General features: G+C 39.3%; 1 protein-coding gene across 3 annotated transcripts; it reads left to right on the top strand.

Moving 5' to 3' along the window:
- Positions 1 to 4209: 4209 nt before the first annotated feature.
- LOC129824062 (protein canopy-1-like) lies at positions 4210 to 18856 on the top strand. Of its 3 annotated transcripts, none has more exons than XM_055883358.1 (7): positions 4210 to 4314; positions 4429 to 4531; positions 10097 to 10199; positions 12899 to 13014; positions 16593 to 16802; positions 17688 to 17784; positions 18685 to 18856. In XM_055883358.1, exons 3-7 carry the CDS (start codon positions 10106 to 10108, stop codon positions 18723 to 18725), a joined length of 558 nt encoding a protein of 185 aa, XP_055739333.1. In that variant the 5' UTR covers positions 4210 to 4314; positions 4429 to 4531; positions 10097 to 10105; the 3' UTR covers positions 18726 to 18856. The 3 variants fall into 3 exon arrangements, with proteins under 3 accessions (XP_055739333.1, XP_055739332.1, XP_055739330.1); XM_055883357.1 differs by having other exon boundaries at positions 4216 to 4319; XM_055883355.1 differs by lacking the exons at positions 4210 to 4314; positions 10097 to 10199 and having other exon boundaries at positions 4340 to 4531.
- The last annotated feature ends 3427 nt before the right edge of the window (positions 18857 to 22283 follow it).

Raw genomic sequence — 22283 nt, 5'->3', positions numbered from 1 at the left:
TGTGGGAAGCTTGTGGAAGGCTACACGAAATCCTTGACCCAGGTTAAAGAATTTATAGGCAATGCTACCAAATACGAATTGAGTGTATGTAAACTTCTGACCCACTGGGAATGTGATGAAAGAAATAAAAGCTGAAATAAATCATTCTCTCTACTTTATTCTGACATTTCACATTCTTAAAATAAAGTGGTGATCCTAACTGACGTAAGACAGGGAATTTTTACTAGGATTAAATGTCAGGAATTGTGAAACACTGAGTTTAAATGTATTTTGCTAAGGTGTATGTAAACTTCCAACTTCAACTGTACATACAGAGAATCTTGAAGTATAAAAAGTGACGTGACAATGTATTTAACATGTAGGCCTACAGAGAAAATAGCATTCTGACATAAAATATAAGGTTACATTCCATAATATTGGTACCACGGCCTACCATTAACTTACTATTACTAATAGCAAACAAACATAACGTTACCAACATGTAACATTCCATAACGTTATGTAACAAATTGTGCTCTAACCCTGGTGAATTCCTCAGTAGCTGGAAGTCGGCATTTGATATGTGAGGGAGGCACTTATCTTTCCCTGACCTCCTGTATCTCTTTGGTCACACTCTTGAATACACTGCATTAAAAGCTTGCTTACACAGGCTGTACACACAACTTTTATGTCATATTTCAATACTAAAATGATGGAATGTGATCCTAAAACGCCCTACCTGAAAGTACTTAATTCCTTCTTTGCTGAGCTTGTTTACATCCTGTTTTGATGAATATGATTGGCAGACTCCAAGTCACACGAAGATTAAACAAATTTTGATTGGTTTGCGGTTTAGTACTCCGTACCGTTTGCCTCATCAACTTATGTCATTTTAGTTTATTTTGAATTTTTTTTACACTAATTGAGATGGCCAACAAATGGAAATGTGTTCAGAATTGTCTTTTTTTTTTAGCCAATACGAAAAAATTGCGCGTTGGCTTCAAAACAGCACACCTTATCAGTCATCTAGGGTTATTACATATATGATGGGTTTCACCCTGGCCTGGACATTTTGTCCATCAGTGTGAGTAGTTTGGTCTCCATCCCCCTCTGCCTCATCGTCCTCACATCTCAATATTCAGTATTTTCCCATCTTTAGTCCCCAGTTTACATAGACATCTAGTAATATGTGTACCCCAAAGGTTCCTACGAAGACCAAAGGTGGGCTATAGGCCTACTGTTAGGCCATGGCTCGAAGAGTGGGAACACCACTGACACCTGTTCATTATGCTGTAATTCAACTCCAGTGATGTACACTAACTTCCCCCAAAAATACTATCAATCCATGTGAAAACTGAGCACTGGCATGCTCCTGCGGTGCCAAGCTGGTTGCAAGTTTTCCCAATGGCTGTTGGTCAACGCAGTCACGTAATCCCTGTTTGCTGATTTGTCAGGAGTAGATAACACATCGAATTGTGTGTTTACTCTGACCTTGTTCTCATCCAGAAGCTCTCTGGGACATCAAAAAGCAACCTTTCAACTAAATGCTTACCTTTACCACTGACGGGTGCAGATGGGGGAAAAGTTCATCCAACCTCTTTGTTTGGGTCTCCTGCCCATTGTGCTAAAGGTCATCATTCAGCTCTTCATCTGACATACCAGCACAGTTCTGGGGAGCAAGACCTACTATCAGTATATCACTATCAGTCATTACTGAAGACCAAGTAGATAATCATTTACCATCAGAATTGTATCACTATCAGCCATTTTTACACACTATATACAGTACATGCTGAAATGCAATTCAATATCTATTCTATGGGGGCTCTGTAGAAAGCTTCACATTGATAGATATAAATATATAAAAAGTGTCTAATTCAACTAATACTTGAGTAATGATACTATTCTCTTTCAGAATAAAGAACCAACTCTATTACATCTATCACAATGTTTCATTTCTATTGAGACTTCTCAATGCACACATACTCCCCATTCATAAGAGAAGGTGATTTGTGGATAATATGCTGTTACTGGTCAGAAAACCAGGTTGAATTCCCCTGTGAAGGACCACCTGTCACTAACTGGAGGCACAATGTGAAACCAAGTCACTCTAGCACACCTCTAGTTTGCTGATAGTGCTTGACTACTTTGAATTACTAACCACCAAAATTAAGAGACAAAACATTTTTATGTATAGAAAAGAAGCACCATGATATCAGCACTTTGTCCATTAATGCAAAACAAGGATGTCTAAATCAACACAAGCAATGAAATCTCCTTTATCACGGGACCACAATTAAGCTAAGCTAACATAACTAATTGTTCATTTCTAATAGAATGGACTAGGGTGAAAGGGTATCCTAAAAGCCTGCAAGAAGAATGATACCAGCACCCCCATGATTATTATACAATAAAGTAGGGATACAGTATTGACCATTACCTGTAAGATGAATGATAAAGGGTTAATAAAAAGTTTATAAACTGTTAATTATTCGTTTATGAGATGTAAACAAACTATTATAGCACATTGTTGAAATTGTGTTATTGTTATTGACTGAGGAGCTACTCACTGACGTACAACACCCTCCCGCAGCCCCCACAAGGTGGGGGGTCATGGGCTCTCTGGAGATCCCCCCCGTCCCCAGATAGCATATGAACAGGTAATAAGCATGGCAACAATATTTAGAATTATAGAATTTTGCACATTTTTCTCTCTGCACCATGGCAATGTGTAGAATTGCAGGAAATTATCTTTAAAAATGCTAAATTCTCTCAGCCTTATTGCAAAATGTGTAGAATAGCATGAGATTAGATATATAATTGCAAATGTTTATATTTGCCAATTGGCAAAATGTGTAGAATTGTAGGAAGTTAGCTGTCCCCCCCCCCCCCCAAATAAATGGTCAGGCAGGTCACCCATGACACTGCTACAAGTTAGGTTTGTTTAACTGCACCTGCCAGGTATTGTTAATAGCCCCTCTGCAACCGCCCTAACAGGCTATGTGATGAAGTGAAGATCTGAGGCCTGCACCCGAGCCTAACCCACAAATAAAGATAATGCACTATAGGCTCCAGTCAAATACAGCAGAACAATTTTTTGACAAGGGGTGTAGGATTTTTTGTTGTTGCCTGATTTAGATATGTTTCTGCTTATAATTTCCGACATTTTGGTAGGCTACTTGTTAGTCAACTTGTCTATAAATAGATAGGCCTACATGCAGCTTCTCTTATGTCATTATATGTTGCCCTAGAAGACTAAATAAACTCTTGCTCACCAGAATGTCATAAATTGATAGAATGAATGCTTCAATCTAGTTGACATCGGTAAAGTTCTCCGTCATCTTTCGTGAAGCAAAGATGTTTAGGGAACGGGGAGAAAATGCAAAAACTCAACAACAAATAAACTGGAAAAATTTTCTTTGCAAAATTTCAAAATAACATCCGTTTGACCGGTTGTAAGAAAATAGAATGCTGTGGAAAATGACCCAACATGTTTCTGATAAGATTTCAGTTCACCTTGGATGCATATTTTATGTGTTTGAAATACTATCAGCTTTTATGATGCTGATAAAGATAGCACCTCTACAGATAATATCTAACTGTGCATTCACATTCTCTCAAGATGCTGAAAGAAATAAATCATATTTCTCCACTCCTGTTCCCACGTCAAAATTGTGTCTACATTTGCTGTATCATTTTACTGGAAGAAATTTTTAATTCTGCAGGAGTAATTGAAGGCTATGTGAGAGGTGTTAGACCTAACAGTCAGTGTCCAGATTTCAGTTTCCATTTAACCCATCTGGACAGTAGGCTACAGTTCCCTTGACATGCCATAGGCCTATTTGAAGTCAACATCATATGACTGTCAACATTGTTTACCACTTCATCAATTCGTACCTAAACATTACTTTTCTGGTCCAACCATCTCTTTATTTTAAAATCTCCTTCTCTTTATTTTCAAATCTACTTTCGCAGATTTTCTCCTATTGAATTAAACTCAGAGACAGTCCTTTTTGCCTCCTTGGATTCACGTTGACTTTTTCTGCCGGGTCAGTTATAACCGCGGAGACTGCGGGTTATGAGTTAACCCGCGCATCACTAGCTAATGACTCACACACTCACAAGTATCAATTTAAAGTTAGCTCAAAAGCATGTGATTGTTTGTCGACCTGGAACACACCTCAGAGCAACTAGACGCCGGTGTTCTCAGCACGTTCATTCAAGAGGCAGCGTTCAGTCATTGGCTATAATGTGCTGAGTTGACACAATACCATTGGCTCACTCAGATGTCATTGTTGTTTCCTAGCTGAACGTGGCAACTCCTGGAACAAGCATGTAACGTTAAGTATACACTGTCAGTAGACTAAGGTAGATGATCATGTTTCATTCAAAACAGATGAAGAGCAAAACAAGAACTTAACTGTAGCCGTTTGTTTTATGTTCAATCAGAATCCACAACGTTGTCCCAGGGGTCTGAAGTCCGACTTCACCGCTATAGCCTACCGTGCTGAAAAGTTGTTCCTAATTCTCACTCACCTGACCTTTGAAACAGGTAAGTTCACGTCTAGCCAAGGGTCTATTGCAAACTAGTCGCCTATTATGCAACTTGACTGATGGAATTATTAGTTCATGTCAGGATAGCATTTGGTCTGTCTTCATAATGTTTTTACCCTACGTAGGCTACATGAAAAAAGGCTGCCCGACAACTTTATTTTCTCTCTATGCTGCATTCAACGCAGTCTTCGTATTTTGACGCTTTCAAAACGCCGACTGGACGCCTGTGATATGTTGATCAGTATGTATGGGCCACACCGCTTGCGTTGCAAAATAAATGTACACATACATGTTATTCAATCATTGCACCCACATTGCTCGCTCGCGGGCGTGCGTCCGCCATCGCGCGCATGTTTATTTTGTCCAACACCAGACTCGATCAGGACACGCAGGTTGAAATATCAAAACGAACTCTGAACCAACTATATTAATTTGGGGACAGGTCGAAAAGCATTAATCATATATTGCAATTTAGCTAGCTTGCTGTTGCTAGCTAATTTGTCCTGGGATATAAACATTGGGTTGTTATTTTTCCTGAAATGCACAAGGTCCTCTACTCCAACAATATATATTTCTGTCTAAACCCTGTCTAAGCCGGGGAGGTTCTAATCAGCTAAATTGAATTGTTTTAAGAAGGTCATACCAAGGATCATTTTGCTATTTGATTTTGAATTGTAAGACCTTTGAAGTATCAAAAATATATATAAAACAAATATTTGATAAAATGTTATTTGGCCTTACTGCTATACAAACAAATGTTTTGTCACTGAACAGTCTTCATATATACTTCCATAACTTTTTTTGACTGGTAACGGGGGACCTTCAGATGAGTCTTGAGGCCTGTGGGCATCCTAGAGCAAAACGACCAATGTACGAGTTCATGAGTCTCACCTTTACACAGATGGATCATGTTAGTGTGTAGCCCAAACTGTTCAGGCCACTACAGACAGAAGTTGGCAGATCAGCTGTACCGCAAATATGGAGAAGACTGTCTTGTTCGTGAGGGTCTCATCTTTCCATAGAGGGGTCATAATCAATGTTCTCTCTAAGCTGCGCAAAGGCGTGCAGTAGCTTCAATACTGCCGCACAGCTCCCCTGGGACTGCCGTGCAGAAGACATATTAGCCCGCAGAGAGAAGCACGAGATCGAACTTCACACAACTTTCTAGAACAGTGGTCACCAACCAGTCGATAGCGATCGACTGGTCGATATCCAAGGCCTTCGTAGTCGATTGACAAACATTTCTGTAAAAAAACAAAACTAGAAAGCCTTGTGTTCCTATTTTTATTTTTCATCTCGGGCTGTTGGTTATTAAGCTGGGTAGGTGACTGTTGCCATTTTGAACCATTTCATGTGTCTGAAGGTACAAACCTTGCCTTCCAAGTGGGCCCAGAGAGCAAATCAAGTGCACTATAGGCCTTCCGCTGGCCAATTGAATGGGCTCAGATTACCGTGTCTGCAGTAACGTAGCAGGCATAAAAGAAAGCTACAGCAAAGTTGATACTGTGAGATTTCAAAACGTTTAAAACCATGACTAGAGAGAGAGCCAATGAATACAGCAAAGAGCTGCTATTTTTGAGTGAGTTCATGTTTAAGTTCTTACTCAGAAATGTCAATAGCTTGTATTCAACACTTTTATAAGCCATAATGTGCGTTCTTCCTATTTCCACTCCAAAAAAGGTTGGTGACCACTGTTCTGTAGTTTTCCCTGTTAACACTCAATGTCTCTGTGGCAATTGTGATCTAATCAACACAATATTAGCCACTTTTAATGCAACATACTAAAACAAAACAAACTATTCAAGAGATTTTGTTGTAGACAGAACGCATAGGAGTAGGATTCTATTGCATTGACACGCACGACTCAGTCCGTACTCTACAGACTTGTGCGGCATAAACAATCAGAGCTGCAGGAGGCCTATATGCAAATAGACCATTGCCATATATGGATCTGTGCCATTTACTTTGAACTGGACTGTGTTTACAGCATGAGCGGGGGATTTTGATCTGCAGGCTTACAAAAGATCTAGGCTAACAACCCCATAACAACACTGGTAGATCACAATTATGTTTTCTCTCATTCAAACGGTGTTCAGCTTCAGCATCCACTCAAAACACATCACCAAAGACATAACTATAGAATTTTGCACTGGAATGAGGGACTTGGTGTGACTAGTTTAAGGGTCTATTTACACTCCACTAGTCTATCCACAAACTCTACAAACATTCATTATTGACCACACTCTTCAATTTTTGCTAGACCAAGGTGCAAAACGTCCACATTGTGGCAGTATTCATTCTCAATCTCTCCCTGACCTGAGTCTATAATACCTACATGTTTCAAGCAGATCACCATAGTCTCTGTGCCCAAGAAAGCAAAGGTAACCCGCCTAAATGACTACCGCCCCATAGCACTCACATCGGTAGTCATGAAGTGTTTTGAAAAGCTGGTCATGACTCACATCAACATCACGGAAACCTGAGACCCTAGACCCACTCAAATTTACATATTGCCACAACAGATCCACATTTGACGCAATCTCAATTGCACTCCTCACTGCCCTTGCCCACCTGGACAAAAGGAACACCTATGTGAGAATGCTGTTCATTGACCACAGCTCAGCGTTCAACACCACAGTGCCCACAAAGCTCATCACTAAGCTAAGGAACCTGGGACTAAACACCTCCCTCTGCAACTGGATCCTGTTCTTCCTGATGGGTCGCACCCAGGTGGTATGGGTAGGCAACAACACATCTGCCACGCTGATCCTCAACACAGGGGCCCCTAAGGGGTGAGTGCTTAGTCCCCTACTGTACTCCTTGTTTACCCAAGACTGGATGGCCAAACACGACTCCAACACCATCATTAAGTTTGCTGATGACACAGAGGTGGTAGGCCTTATCACCGACAACGATGAGACAGCCTATAGGGAGGAGGTGCAGGACAACCACCTCTCCCTCAACGTGAGCAAGACAAATGAGATGATCGTGGACTATATGAAAAGGAGGACCGAGCACATCCCCATTCCCCATCCATGGGGCTGTAGTGGAGCAGGTTGAGAGCTTCAAGTTCCTTGGTGTCCACATCACTAACAAACTATCATGGTCCAAACACACCAAGAAATTTGTGAAGAGGGCACGATAACGCCTTTTCCCGTTCAGGAGACTGAAAAGATTTGGCATGTATCCCGAGATCCTCAAATTTCTACAGCTGCACCATCGAGAGCATCCTGACCGGTTGCATCACTGCCTGGTATGGCAACTGCTCTGCATCCGACTGTAAGGCGCTACAGAGGGTAGTGTGTACAGCCCAGTACATCACTGGGGCCAAGCTTCCTGCCATCCAGGACCTATATACTAGGTGGTGTCAGAGGAAGGCCCTAAAAATTGCCAAAGACTCCAGTCACACAAGTCATAGACTGTTCTTTCTGCTACTGCACAGCAATCGGTACCGGAGCACCAAGTCTAGGTCCAAAAGGTCCAAAACAGCTTCTACAATGAATCAAATGGCCATCCTGACTATTTGCACATGCTTTTTTTTACACTGTTGGTACTCTTTGTTTATTATCTATGCATAGTCACTTTATCCCTACCTACATGTACAAATTACCTCGACTAACCTGTATCCCCGCACGTTGATCCTCAACCCTGGCACCCCACAAGGGTGAGTACTCCGCCCCCTTTTGTACTCCCTGTTCACCCATGCCTGCGTGGCCAAGCACGCCTCTAACTCAATCATCAAGTTCGCAGACGACACAACATTAGTAGGCTTGATTACCACCAACAACAACGACGAGGCTCTGGGAGTGTGGTGCCAGGAAAATAACTTATCACTCAACGTCAACTAAACAGAGGAGATGATCGTGGACTAAAGCAAACAGCAGAGGGAGCATCCATCCATCCACATTGACAGGACATCAGTGGAGAAGATGGAAAATTTTAAGTTGTTCGGCGTACACATCACTGACAAACTGAAATGGTCCACCCACACAGACAATGTGGTGATGAAGGCACAACAGCGCCTCTCAACCTCGGGAGGCTGAATACATTTGTCTTGTCACTTAAAACCCTCACAAACCTTTACAGATGCACAATTGAGAGCATCTTGTCGAGCTGTATCACCGCCTGGTACGGCAACTGCACGGCCCACAACCATAGGGCTCTCCAGAGGGTGGTGCGGTCTCCCCAACGCATTACCGGAGGCACACTGCCTGCCCTCCAGGACACCTACAGCACCCGATGTCACAGGAAGGCCAAAAAGATCATCAAGGACAACAACCACCCAAGCCACGGCCTGTTCATCATCATTCAGAAGGCGAGGTCAGTACAGGTGCATCAATGCTGGAACCGAGAGACTGAAAAACAGCTTCTATCTCAAGGCCATCAGACTGTTAAATAACCATCACTAACTAGCACAGAGAGACTGCTTCCTATATACACATTTTAAATCATTGCCCACTTTAATAAATGGAACACTAGTCACTTTAATAATGTCACTTAATGATGTTTGCATATCTTGCATTACTAATCTCATATGTATATACTGTATTCTATACTATTCTACTGTATCTTAGTCTAAGCCGCTCTGACATTGCTCGTCCATATATTTATATATTCTTAATTCCATTCCTTACTTAGATTTGTGTGTATTGGGTATATATTGTAGAATTGTTGGAAATTACTTGTTAGATATTGCTGCACTGTTGGAACTAGAAGCACCACCATTTCGCTACACCTGCAATGTGTGTAACCTTTATTTAACTAGGCAAGTCAGTTAAGAACAAATTCTTCTTTACAATGGCGGCCTACCCCGGCCAAACCCGGATGACGCTGGGCCAATTGTGCGCTGCCCTATGGGACACCCAATCACGGCATTGACTCTGTACCGGTACCCCCTGTATATAGCCTTGTTATTGTTATTTTTTTGTGTTACTTTTTATTTATAAAAAAAAAAAAAATGTTTTACTTTAGTTTATATTTTCTTACCTGCATTGTTGGTTAAGGGCTTGTAAGTAAGCATTTCACGTTAAGGTCTACCTACCCCGTTCGGCGCATGTGACACACAACCATTTTATTTTATTTGATATTCAGTATTTGTTTACATCCATGGCCACTCTCTTCCGGTGCCGCTATTTTTCAATAGCCGGCTTTTCACTACCAGCTTGAAGTTGTAGACTAAGTTCTGTTTGAATATGTTGTCTAAAGATGATACAACTTGGCCAACCCCTGACACACTTGTGGAGAGGCAGTCAGTTTTGTGGCCCATGTAAAACCTACTTATACTCGGCCTCTGTACAATTATACACCTTCACAGATGTAGTAACACATTGAAGCGCGACACATTCTATTTTTTAATGTCTAGACAGTTTGTGAAAATCCTTTCTTTTTTTTACATTTTCTTTTTTAAGAAAGGCAACGTTTACAGTTATTTGCCTCCCAACCTGATTTCAGAATATGACTTGCTATTTAGACTGTGGGAGGCGCTGAATGGCAAATACCTCTATTGTGTTCGTATAATGAATTGGCTTTGCTTGCTTGCTTTATACATATCTCTTTCCCTCAGGCAACAAATATGGCATCATGGATTATAAAAATTGCCTTGATGGCAATGAGTATCTTAATCGAAACTACCGAAGGGAAAAAAGACAAGGTGCTGTATTGTTCAGGTAAATTGGGATGTTTATTTGTCTACTTAGTCCGTTTCTACCTATTATATATGGGGTTTTCAGGATGTACATGTAATGCAATACTTATTGATAGTAAATGCAGACTATAGATTTGCATAGTGAACAAGTATTGTCATAAAATATAAACTTTTGTGAAAGTTGAGTCAAGCTAAAAGTAAAGTGTTGTAAGCTCGTTTCATATCATTTGACCTGCCAGGGCAGCAATTTCCTATTCTAGATTTGATAGTTTTCTTGATTATCAACCGTTTAGTTTTTAACCTTTGCTAAAAACAATTTACACGTACAATTCTGGACAAATCATTTTATTTGTCCAAATATTTTGAAGTGTTTTTTTGGGTGCAGTTTGTAAATATTTCTGTTGAATTTCAAAAGTGTACGAATGACAGAGAAGTTACAATGTTCTTTATCTAAAAATAAAAAAGGAGCACTATGGAAAACTTGAATCATAATTCAACTTTTTCAGTTAATACATAGTTTTAGTAATTTTATTTTACAAAGCCAAATTAAACTTGGTGAAAGGCAGCTCATCACATGGCCATTTTCTTTCTTTTAACACTACAGCGACAGCAACACTACAGTCTTACCAAACCTTGGAGTCATCCTTGCATGACTATGTAACACTTGTCAAGCTACCAATACAAACTCTCAGCACGGTACGCCATTAGTGTAGGCTACTGTGCGTCATAGTATCAATGACATTTTAAGAACTGTTAGAAGCCCTCCAGGCATACAGTCTGACATCTGGCATGAAAGTCCTGTACAATTCTTAGTGAAGCATTAACTCCAATTGTAGATCTGATTTAAAAAAAAAAAACAAAAAAAAAACAAGCCTCTATTTTGAATTAAAGAGTGACTGGATGCTAGCTAACTTACCATTCTCAGGGTTAAAAGGTTAATTTACTTTGGTGTTGATATAATTTATATACATTTTATTTGGACCTTGTCAAAAGAAGAGGCTTTAACACTTTTACAGCAGTTTTCATACATGCTCATTGAATTGAGCTTTGCTTGATCGTAACACTTAATTGAAATGGTCTTGGAAAAAAATGTAATGGATAGCTGAATAGAGAGTGTGGAATGTGGACACAAGGAGATATCAGTATACAAAATAGTATTGCATGGCTCAAGTCATGTTTTTGCATTTCCTTTGATGCTTATGTGAGTATTAAGACTTTTGTTAAATGAAAAAGTAACAAAAGTAGCATTTTAGTAACATTTTATTAAAATGTTATCATATTTTGAGCTATATACTGTATGTTATCAACAGTTCTATAAATATAATCGCTTATTTACTTGTGTTTCTAGTAGTATCTCAATGTTGCTGTCATTCTGTTAATCATCAGTCTGTCAAGCTCATTTCATTTGAACAGTTTTACTTTTCTTTACCTGTGGGCATACTATCTACAGTTTAAGTCGGAAGTTTACATACACCTTAGCCAAATACATTTAAACTCAGTTTTTCACAATTTCTGACATTTAATCCTAGTAAAAATTCCCTGTTTTAGGTCAGTTAGGATCACCCCTTTATTTTAAGAATGTGACATGCCAGAATAATAGTAGAGAGAATGATTTATTTCAGCTTTTATTTCTTTCATCACATTCCCAGTGGGTCAGAAGTTTACATACACATTAGTATTTGATAGCATTGCCTTTTTAAATTGTTTAACTTGAGTCAAACGTTTCGGGTAGCCTTCCACAAGCTTCCCACAATAAGTTGGGTGATTGTTGGCCCATTCCTCCTGACAGAGCTGGTGTAACTGAGTCAGGTTTGTAGGCCTCCTTGCTCCTTGCTCGCTCTCCTTGTCCTTAGCCATTTTGCCACAACTTTGAAAAGTATGCTTAGGGTCAATGTCCATTTGGAAGACCCATTTGCGACCAAGCTTTAATTTCCTGACTGATGTCTTGATGTTGCTTCAATATATCCACATACTTTTTCTTACTCATGATCATCTATTTTGTGAAGTGCACCAGTCCCTCCTGCAGCAAAGCACCCCCAAAACATAATGCTGCCACCCCCGTGCTTCACGGTTGGGATGGTGTTCTTCGGCTTGCAAGCATCCCCCTTTTTCCTCCAAACATAACGATGGTCATTATGGCCAAACAGTTCTATTTTTGTTTCATCAGACCAGAGGACATTTCTCCAAAAAGTACGATCTTTGTCCCCATGTGCAGTTGCAAACCGTAGTCTGGCTTTTTTTATGGCGGTTTTGGAGCAGTGGCTTCTTCCTTGCTGAGCGGCCTTTCAGGTTATGTTGATATAGAACTCGTTTTACTGTCGATATAGATAGGCCTTGAAATACATCCACAGGTACACCTCCAATTGACTCAAATTATGTCAATTAGCCTAGCAGAAGCTTCTAAGGCCTTGACATCATTTTCTGGAAATTTCCAATCTGTTTAAAGGCACAGTCAACTTAGTGTATGTAAACTTCTGACCCTCTGGAATTGTGATACAGTGAAATAATCTGTCTGTAAACAATTGTTGGAAAAATTACTTGTGTGATGCACAAATTAGATGTCCTAACCGACTTGCCAAAACCATAGTTTGTTAACAAGAAATTTGTGGAGTGGTTGAAAAACAAGTTTTAATGACTCCAACCTAACTGTATGTAAACTTCCGACTTCAACTGTGTATATCCCTAACCTATATTGTACTAACATATATCTGTTTTTTTTAGCATGCAGGGCTATTGTTGATGAGCTCAATTATTCAATCAGTCAGATTGATCCGAAGAAGACCATCAATGTGGGAGCCTTCAGACTCAAGCCTGATGGGAGCCTGACTGATAAAAAGGTAGCTACCTTAGTAAAAGCTTGTTGCCAAAGTGCACTCCACTGAAGCCCAACATCTCATAGTACACATACGTGAACTTCCTGGAAATAAAATATTTTATGAATTTAGAGATTGGATAGATGCATCATTCATATAGAAAGCATATTTATACTTAAAATACTTGACAAAACATAGGCTAGGCCTAGTGGTTTGTAGTAGTTCTTGGTTTCCTGTAGCCTCGCAAGCCATTTGATCTCGTGAGCTTACATGAATGTTCGCTGCACAGCGGTAATCGTCTGGTAATTACGTGGCTCGATCTCCTGGATCTCATACCTTTTAGAAATGGAATTTAGTGTATTGTGAAATATCCCGACAGAAGAAAATAAGACAAGTAAGATCAGTATGTAACTTCATTTCAGTTTGTGTCATTGTAAGCATTGGTAAATGCTTTATCACAGTGTTTCACCTACATTTCTGAAATCAGATGCTTTGCTTATTGGTTAACCCTCTGGAAATGCAAACCACTTCTCCTCTTTTCCTAACCAAGCATTGTTGTGGTGTGAAGAGGTCAGGCCTGGTGGTGTTCCAGTGTCATATCCCTAGTGTCCAGGGACTGTCGTTAGCTGGTCAGCTCACCTATTGATCTCAGGGGTTAATCCCCTTTTGATGGTAATTGATAGCTAATAACATGCTGTTTATTTAGCTAGGCTGCGTCATGTTTTCCTCTTCCCCTTAGCCATTTTCAAGTTAACTTTCAAGTAAAAGGGATTATGACATATTTCCTAATATGACAACTCCAGTTCTCTCATTCATATTGGTTTGAATGTAATCAAACATTCCATAGGCATAGTATTATCAACATTTGAGTTGTCTTGATCTACTCTTGACATCAAATTGTCTCAATCCTTCCTGTTCATTATGCTCAATCTATGGATCAACTGTGTATGTCATATTCACAGACTCATTAAGTGTTTTCTAAAAGAGGGTTCATTTGAAAAATGCTAATTACAGTTCCTATACCCATGTGAGTCTTGTCCATATTCCATGTTGTTTGCCCTCAAGCTGTGGGGGTGTGTCTGCATTACCCCTGTTGTTGTTAGTAGAGATGAGAGTGTATGAATGCAATGATATAGCGCAACTATAATTACTGAATCAAAATGAATGTTTGTAAGAGAAGAGTTAAGTAACCACTTAAGTAATTTGGTATTACAGCGCTCTGAACAGTAAGCACACTGACTTTTTAAAGGGGCAATCAGCAGTTGCTACGTCCATTTTTGGACTTGTAAATTAATGATATGTACCCATTTGATTCTTGAAAAATATAACATAAAAATGCCTCATGAGCTTAGTTGAACTGTCGTAACTCATCAGAACCCCAAATAAAAGCTTGTTTTACTCCAATGTTTAGAAACAAAATAAATCTTAAACACTGTTTATCCTCAACATGGTTAAAATTATAATTTTGATGTCATGGATGGTCAGACCTTGCATCTATAGCTCTGTGTATGAATTTGAGTGATTACATTTCTCCAGCCCCATCCCTCAGTTTTTTACCTAAACAGTGGTGGGGAAACGCTTTGTTGTTGTTTCAACTGATGATTGGCCCTTTAAGTGAAACGGCCTACAGACAGTGATGGCTGATCAACTTCTGTACTAACTGCCCTATGGAAGTGTAGGCCTACCTGTTGCGCTAATCAATGGCTTGTTTTGACTTCTGAGCATAAATCAAAGAAACCCTCCCCCACCCCACCGGCTTTTGACCCTGTCTGAATCAAGGAGGGAGGGGTGTCCAAGCTTCGATTCCATCATACGAGATTAGCTGGTCTTAAGTCTCCTTTGCTCTCCAGCAACCAGTGGGGCTCCCAGAAGGCAAGGTTCACACCACAATGTTAAACCTACAACAATGAATCATTAAGCCAAAGACATTGAACTTAATTGAATAAGTTGATGGAAGTTGTTAATGTCTTACCTTTTTCTGTACATATATATATTCATTTTTTTCATCCATTTATTCATTCTCAATGAATGGCTTTTAATGATTCTGGTTGGACCATAGAGAAAAATTGCTGTCACTCTTCATTTAAATTCAATTTCTGGATTGTCATGATAAAAGTTCATACTGTGGCAATTGCTTTTCTGAAGACTATAACAACATTACACATTGTTGTAAATGGTGGCATTAATAGGTTCTAGTTTTTATTAATTTGTGTTTTTCATTGGTCCATATTATTCTCACAAGAAATTGAAAGCCCCTTTCCTCAGTGTTACAATAATGGCTGGTTTTCCAATGGGAATTCAATGGAGGATAGCATCCCTGAGAAGCCTTTTCTCTGCCAGGCATGCCTAGCCCCCTCATTCTTCAGGAAATGTGTGATTGACTGGTCCCTTTCAAACCCCTCATACTGGTAAGGAAGGAATTTAATTCCACAACATTTTCAGGATTGCTTGATAAGGTTCTGCTTTAGGTTGGACTTTTTAATACTGGATGTTTTATTCATTTTTATTTATATATATATTTTTTTACATTTAAGGTAGGTGTTTCTTAACAATTATGTCAAGAGCTCATCATACATTTTCATAAAATTCACTAATGGCGTAAAATAAAAATATAGAAACTAAGAATATCAAAATTGCATGTTAGCATCTTTAGCCCAATAATTGCTGTTATGGTTGAATGCAGTGCACACTTGATATTCCTTTTTGTTTTGCAATAACTTATTAGTTAACAGTTCAATATTATGTTGAAGTCGTCAAACCTTTGTTTTCTTTGATAGACCATCCTCAATGTTAACTATTTGTCTCTCTACATTCCACTAGCTTCCTGCCCTTTACATTGAAAAAGGAGAGAAATGTGTGGCAGGGTTCAGGCAGTTCCCTGAGACCTTTTTATCTTATTTGTGAGCAGATGGCAGTGAGCCATGGAAGCCCCTTTGTGTCACTAAGAGTCAGATATAAAAAGGAGGAGGGGGAAATGCTTCCGTAATGTAATCAGTGGGTCCGGAAGGGTCCATACTGAGGATGAAAGGGGACAATAGGGTCAGGGATATATCTACATTGCACAAAATCCAGTTCATCTGCAATATGCCCCCCCCCCTACCCCTCACCCAGCATCTTTTGACCGGGATTGACAAGGAAAACTTCCTGCTTTGATCATTTGAGGGTGGAGAAGATGAACCACCAAAAGAGACCAAAGGATGAGACTGAACTGTTTACCCTGCACTTGGCTGCTGTTTAGGCCTCCCCCTGCTCCTTAACTCAGCCCCCCTTCCCGGCCCTTTCACTGCACCCAGTCACCCTTTCCCCTCTCTCCTTCTGGGGAGGCCACGGGGGCGGGAGCATAGTGCACCTTGACCTGTCTAGACACTATTGCATGTTTTGTCCTGTTTCCAAGGGGAAGGGGTATACTTCTACAGGATAAATGTCATAGTTCCAGCATAGGGGAAGTAGGGGTTGTTTGTGTGATGGGAATAGTAGTTAGGGGTCACCGACATGACCCAGACGGATCCTAAGCAACGTCATAGAACTGGACTCAATTAAGTTAAATTTAGATTAAACCTGATACATTTTTTTAAATACTTTTGTGTCTTTTTATCCACCAGGTCCCTCTTGCTAGATCTGAGACCAACTTGAGTGAGCTTCTGGATGGAGTTTGTGGTAGCATGAGTGACTATGCTCTTCATGTGGACCCAGACACCAAGATAAAGCAATACAAAAGATTTGCTCCAAGAAGTTCTGATGCCGGGGATTTTCCTGATTTTAACAATTTCAAGTTTGATGGCCCAGAGGGATCCAATGACCTAAAATTTGCGGTTAGTTTGGCAATAATTTATTAATTTACTCACATATTAATGTATTTATTTTTATTTTCAGTCATGCTATAGGTCATGCTTTCATACATGCTTTCAGATTAGTATGTGATGTAGCTCAATTATTTCCTATGTTCTGCATGTCCACATACTTTTTCAAGTATTAGTCTTTCAAAAATGTATTGAAATATTGGTAGCGGTGGTTAACTGAGGTAAACTTAAATTTAATTTTGAAAGCGCAGAAGTCAATGTTATGCCTTGGTCGTTGATATCACAGCTTAATTTTATCTGAAAATCCAGTCCCGTTCTTGATAATTGGGCCGGTAACTTTTTAAACTTACATTGATATTGTTTTTCCACTTTACTTTAGTTATATTGCATGCACCATAGTCTGTAATATAGAAAGAAAATAAATCTGGAAATATGTTTATTAAAGCTTGCGTTTTAAATTGTCATTATTATGATTATAATTTGTTTTACAGTTATTACAGTAACATTCAGTGTTGAAGTTTTTCATTCTGAAGACGTGCTAGGGGTTAACCCAAAATGCAGACGATAACATATTTTCCTTTGTTCCTTTACAATTATCTTGAACTCTTGCATGTAAATTGCACATATTTAAGATCAAGTTAGGCACCACAAGCAAGTAATCTTATGATGCGCAAAGGTGTGTGTGTGTGTGGAATCGCTAACTTGGAATCGTGTTACCTATCTATGTTACATGAGTCATCCAAGATGGCTGAACAGCATGGAGAGAGGAAAAATGGCAGTCTCACTCACTGCTGTGCCCACTATTGTGTGAAACTACATGCTTGTGAACCTCTCATGTGCGGAGGACCTGGTGTGCTGTCTGTTGTGTGGTAACCTATCCCCTCTCTTCTGTTACAGTGTGAAAGCATTGTGGAGGAATTTGAAGATGATATCATCTCTCTTTTTGCCAAAGAGACAGACCATGTGGTCGACAAGTTATGCAATGAAGTATCAGGTACGGTTTCAGACATGTTGTTGTTTCTCACTCACCAGGCCTCCTGTTTGCCCCTTTCTGCATAGATACTAACTAGAACTATGTTATTACTCACATTATTACCCAAATGTATAACACCATTGGGTTTTGATTAGCTTTTTTATATGAATTTATTTAAATGACTTACAATGATTATTTGTTCATAGAAAATAGAATCTGGGTGTTTGGGCTTTGGAGAGATTTGATTTGTAAAGAATAGAGTACAGATGCCATGTGAATACTTAATTTGGTTATCGTAACATTTTAATATCGCAATTTTTCATGGCGCTACCCCAAACATGTTTAGATGAGTACCGTGTGTGCCTACCAGGGAATACAAACATGACCACTTTTGTTTATTATGCATCCTAAAATAGAATATGAAAATGGATACATCCAGACAATTACCATTTAAAACAGCTCTATTTGTAGTGTCATGATTTCCCCCTTACGTAACTATCGTCTTTGATCCGCCATTTTGTTTCAACCCTGTTAAGTGAGGGTTCTGAAACAGCAACGTAACCTTTTTAACAGTTTGTTTTTGAATCGGTATAGAGTCTCGGAGGATGATGTTGTGGATTTATATGATACTGATACTTTATTAGATGAGCAAAAGAGCAATTTTTGTTTAACACGATAGCGGTTGTAGGCCGATAGTTTGAATGTGCTATGTGAAGTATGAGTTATTTGGAATTTATCATCTGAATAGAAACCACCGCTCCTATCTCGTATGTTTGTCAATATGATGTAGTTTGTTTTTCTGCGAGTGTCATTGCAGTAAATGGTGTGTCACCTACTGGATGTCTGCAAATATTGATAGTTATTTTCAGCAGGCCATCTGATAAGGTGGCGGACTAATTTTTGTCAATATTTCATTTTCAGATCACTGTAAAGGCACAAAATTCCAGAGTGACGAACTATAGTTTTACATGCGTCTCTGCTGCGGGTGATTGGACCAGTTTAGATATATATTTCAAATTAAGAAATAATGTTTGAAGGATATTGTATCAATCAAGTTACATTCTTTTAAATAAAGTTTTCTATTTTGAATGGAGATGCTGGTATAATGTTGTCAGATACACGGAATTGTATCATTAGATAGAAAGTCAGGTTTGTTTCTTTAGGTAATCCTAGTAGGCCTAACTTATAAATTATACATTTCTTAAAAATGCAGGAGGAAGAAGTGGCACTCAAAATAATAAGATGGGTGTAAAAAACGAAAAAGCTAAGTTTAAATGTGCTGTACTCAGCTGTGAGAGACTGAGGAGGCAGCCATGTCAAAAAAAGATGGCGTGGCATCCTACAGACAATGTCAAGGTGAGCTGAATCAGCAATTTTAGCCTATTTAAAAGAAAAAAATCAGCTGATCAGTTTTAGAATTGTTTGTAATGTTATAGAATTCCGACTGTTGACTATCCAGACCTGTTCTTGGTCCAGAAGTCAACCGTAGGAGATGGTGGATTTCTGCATGGCAGGTTGCATTTGATTTGCACCGTGAATCCTGGATGGAGGAGGGAGTTGATTCTTGATTTTGAAATGGGAAGTCCCCTTACGTCCCGTCATCTGCAACAATTGAATTCGTTGTGGTATCATTTTAAACGTTTATGAGCTTTAAAATCTGTAGGAGTATGTCAAAATGTATCATTTTATCCAAAAAAATGTATTCCCCCCAAAATACACCTGTTTGATTGATCTTATTTTTAGATGTATTGTATGGTATTTTGTTATTTGAACTTTACGTTTGATGTTATGACCCATTTTTTTTTTTTAAGGATATAGATCAGAATAGACCCGGGGCGTTCTATTTTATCGTTATCACATCAATTCGGGCAATTTATCACAATATGATTTTTTTCCCATATTGCCCAGCTTTAGATTAGAACATGCGAAAAATGAATCCAACGGGATCTCCCTCTATCGGTGAATTTGCAATGTTACAAAATGTTTGCAGTGGGGGGGAAAAAACCTACATGAGAGCCTTAATAGTTATACATTGGCCTGATATAACCACCTCCCTATAACACAAATGAGTCTAAGTGCCTAAATCAAGTAAATTATTGTCCCAATTGTGATAACACTCATATCTCAGAGCACACAGGTTGTAAATTCACCTACAGATTGAACACTTCCTCCAGAGGAGATTTCTTTGTGCTTCTTGGACAATGTTCAATTTACATTTAATGACCCTCACAGCTTCATCATATAATGACAAATAATCACAAGTATTTGGGGGGTTTATGATCTAAATATTTTAATTTCGAGGGAAATTATTTATCATTTTTGTACAGTTTTACACAAAATGTATCTATACTTCTTTGTGGAAATATTTGGGTCAGTTTATGAAAAACATGTCAAACCTTTGGCTAAAGAACAAATGCATGGGTCAAGCTTTGTAAGCGTCAAACTTTCACTGGCTACATGTGACAAATGAAACCCTATGAACCAGACTAGTTGAATACAAACGAGATACAATATATAATTTTCATTACCATCACAGCATTTTCCCCATACTGCACTTCCAGTTCTTTCAAAACAAAAGTCTTCAACTTGTTGCATTTTCCTTAACTCCCAAAACACAATTTATTCTGGTTTAAGAAAGTGTAAGCTTTTCTTTGTGTGTACAGCCTTCTCTGGATGTCTAACTTCTTAACTTCATGATAGATCAAGGGCTACCAAGGTGCTGTTGGCAAGGTGCTCAAAGTGGCAGGACAAACTGGACCACTAAATGCTCATTTTTACACATGTTAGTTCCTTTGCAGTATGCTGAGTGGACTCCTGGAGGGGGGTTCTCAGATGAAATGCAACCCTCACACAGGTAATGAGAACTATATGATAAACAATTTGTACAATTTCTCAAATGCAATTTCAATGGTCCAGGAAGACCATCTCATTCAGAAATGTTGGGAAAGTGAATCTTTCCCTTTGTCTCTATAAAGTTCAGTCACTGAGCTGCGGCATTAACTTGTATTCTAACCAGATTAAAATATATTTGTCCTGGAGATTAGCATACTTAAGTCCTCTTTTGCCTTTTTGGTAGTGGCAGCGTGCTTTGATCTGTGTTGCGTGGCAAGAGCCTAGCTTGGGCCCGGCCATCCGAGTGCCAAGTGTGAAATTGGCCTGATGTCATCCCTATTCTTCACCATATACATCTTTCACCAGCTTAATTATATTTCCGCCAAAAAGCCCTAGCTCTTCATTCCATATTCAAGTTTGACTAGGAAGCGTTTAAAAACTATGGATGAATAACTCAGTGGGGGGAAGGGACAGGACGGGTCTTTTGTTTGAGAGACACACGAGGCATCCAATACTTTTCTGATATGTATGTTCTTTTTGAATCAGACTGCCCTTTGCCTCTGCCAATTGGAAGAGGTTCAATTTTATGGCACAGGATATGTGAACTTGTGATAACTAACACGTAGGGCAAGCTATTTATTTATTTGTCTTTGGGCATTTGAATGTGGACCTTTTTTAAGGTCTTGTGGCTGGAAAGTGGTCAAATCATTTTCAGGTCCAGAGGCAGGCAATGAAAATGTGTTAGAACTTACTATCCAAACTTGAACTTTCATCAACATGAAGAGTTCTCTGTGGACTTGTTATGTACTTGATGCTCAAAAGCAGAAGTGTCATGCCCATACGGGGCACAGATTTGTCCTGTTGAAGAAAAAAATAATATTTCAAAAGATTATTCTCTAATACTACTAACCACCTAGCAATTTTATGAAGTTGGCTTTAGCTAGCACATATAGGTTCCCAATCTCCCAAAACAGAAGTCTTCAACTTGTTGCAATTTCCTAGAAATTGTGTTTTGGGAGTTTATTCTGGTTTAAGAAAGTGTCCGCTTTATGTGGATAGCGTCTCTCGGTGTCTAGGGCTTGAGCTTAACTTCATGATAGATCAAGGGTTACCAAGGTGCTGTTGGCAAGGGGCTCAAAATGGCTGGACAAACTGGACCAGTAATGGAAATTTACTATGCATGTTAGTTCCTTTGCAGTATGCTGAGTTGACTCCTGGAGGGGGTTTCTCAGAGGAAATGCAACCCTCACACAGGTTATAAGGACTATGATAAACAATTTCTCAAATGTAATTTCAAGACCATCTCATTCAGAAATGATTTGACCACTTGTGTGTTGTTGATGCTCAAAAGCAGAGGTGTCATGCCCATAGGGGGCACGGGGGCACGTGCTCCCTCAGATTGGTCCTGTTGGGGGGGGGGGGGGGGGGGTGAATCGAATCAAATTATTCTCTATAATACTACTAGCCACCTAGCAATTTTATGAAGTTGGCTTTACCCAACACATCTAGGTTCCCAAACTGATAACTACCTACCAAGAAGCCATTTCAGGCTATCAATCAAATTAGAATAGCTAACTTGTTTAGTGGTACGTGCCCCAGCATACTGCAAAGGAACTATCTTAGCTGGCATGCCTGCTGGCAAGGTTGGTAGACTTTAGAAAAAGCAAGCAATATCTAAATGTATTGAA

The sequence above is a fragment of the Salvelinus fontinalis genome, chromosome 26 (genome assembly GCF_029448725.1).
Source record: "Salvelinus fontinalis isolate EN_2023a chromosome 26, ASM2944872v1, whole genome shotgun sequence".
NCBI classification, from domain to species: Eukaryota; Metazoa; Chordata; class Actinopteri; order Salmoniformes; family Salmonidae; genus Salvelinus; species Salvelinus fontinalis.
This window is presented reverse-complemented; position numbering and strand designations above follow the sequence as displayed.

Excerpts from the sequence above, each read along its gene's own strand:
- LOC129824062 (XM_055883355.1), top strand. The coding sequence starts at position 4,417 with ATGTTCAATCAGAATCCACAACGTTGTCCCAGGGGTCTGAAGTCCGAC. Across the intron at positions 16,803-17,687 it reads CCAATGACCTAAAATTTGCG|TGTGAAAGCATTGTGGAGGA; the intron begins GTTAGTTTGGCA and ends CTTCTGTTACAG. Across the intron at positions 17,785-18,684 it reads GTTATGCAATGAAGTATCAG|ATCACTGTAAAGGCACAAAA; the intron begins GTACGGTTTCAG and ends TTTCATTTTCAG.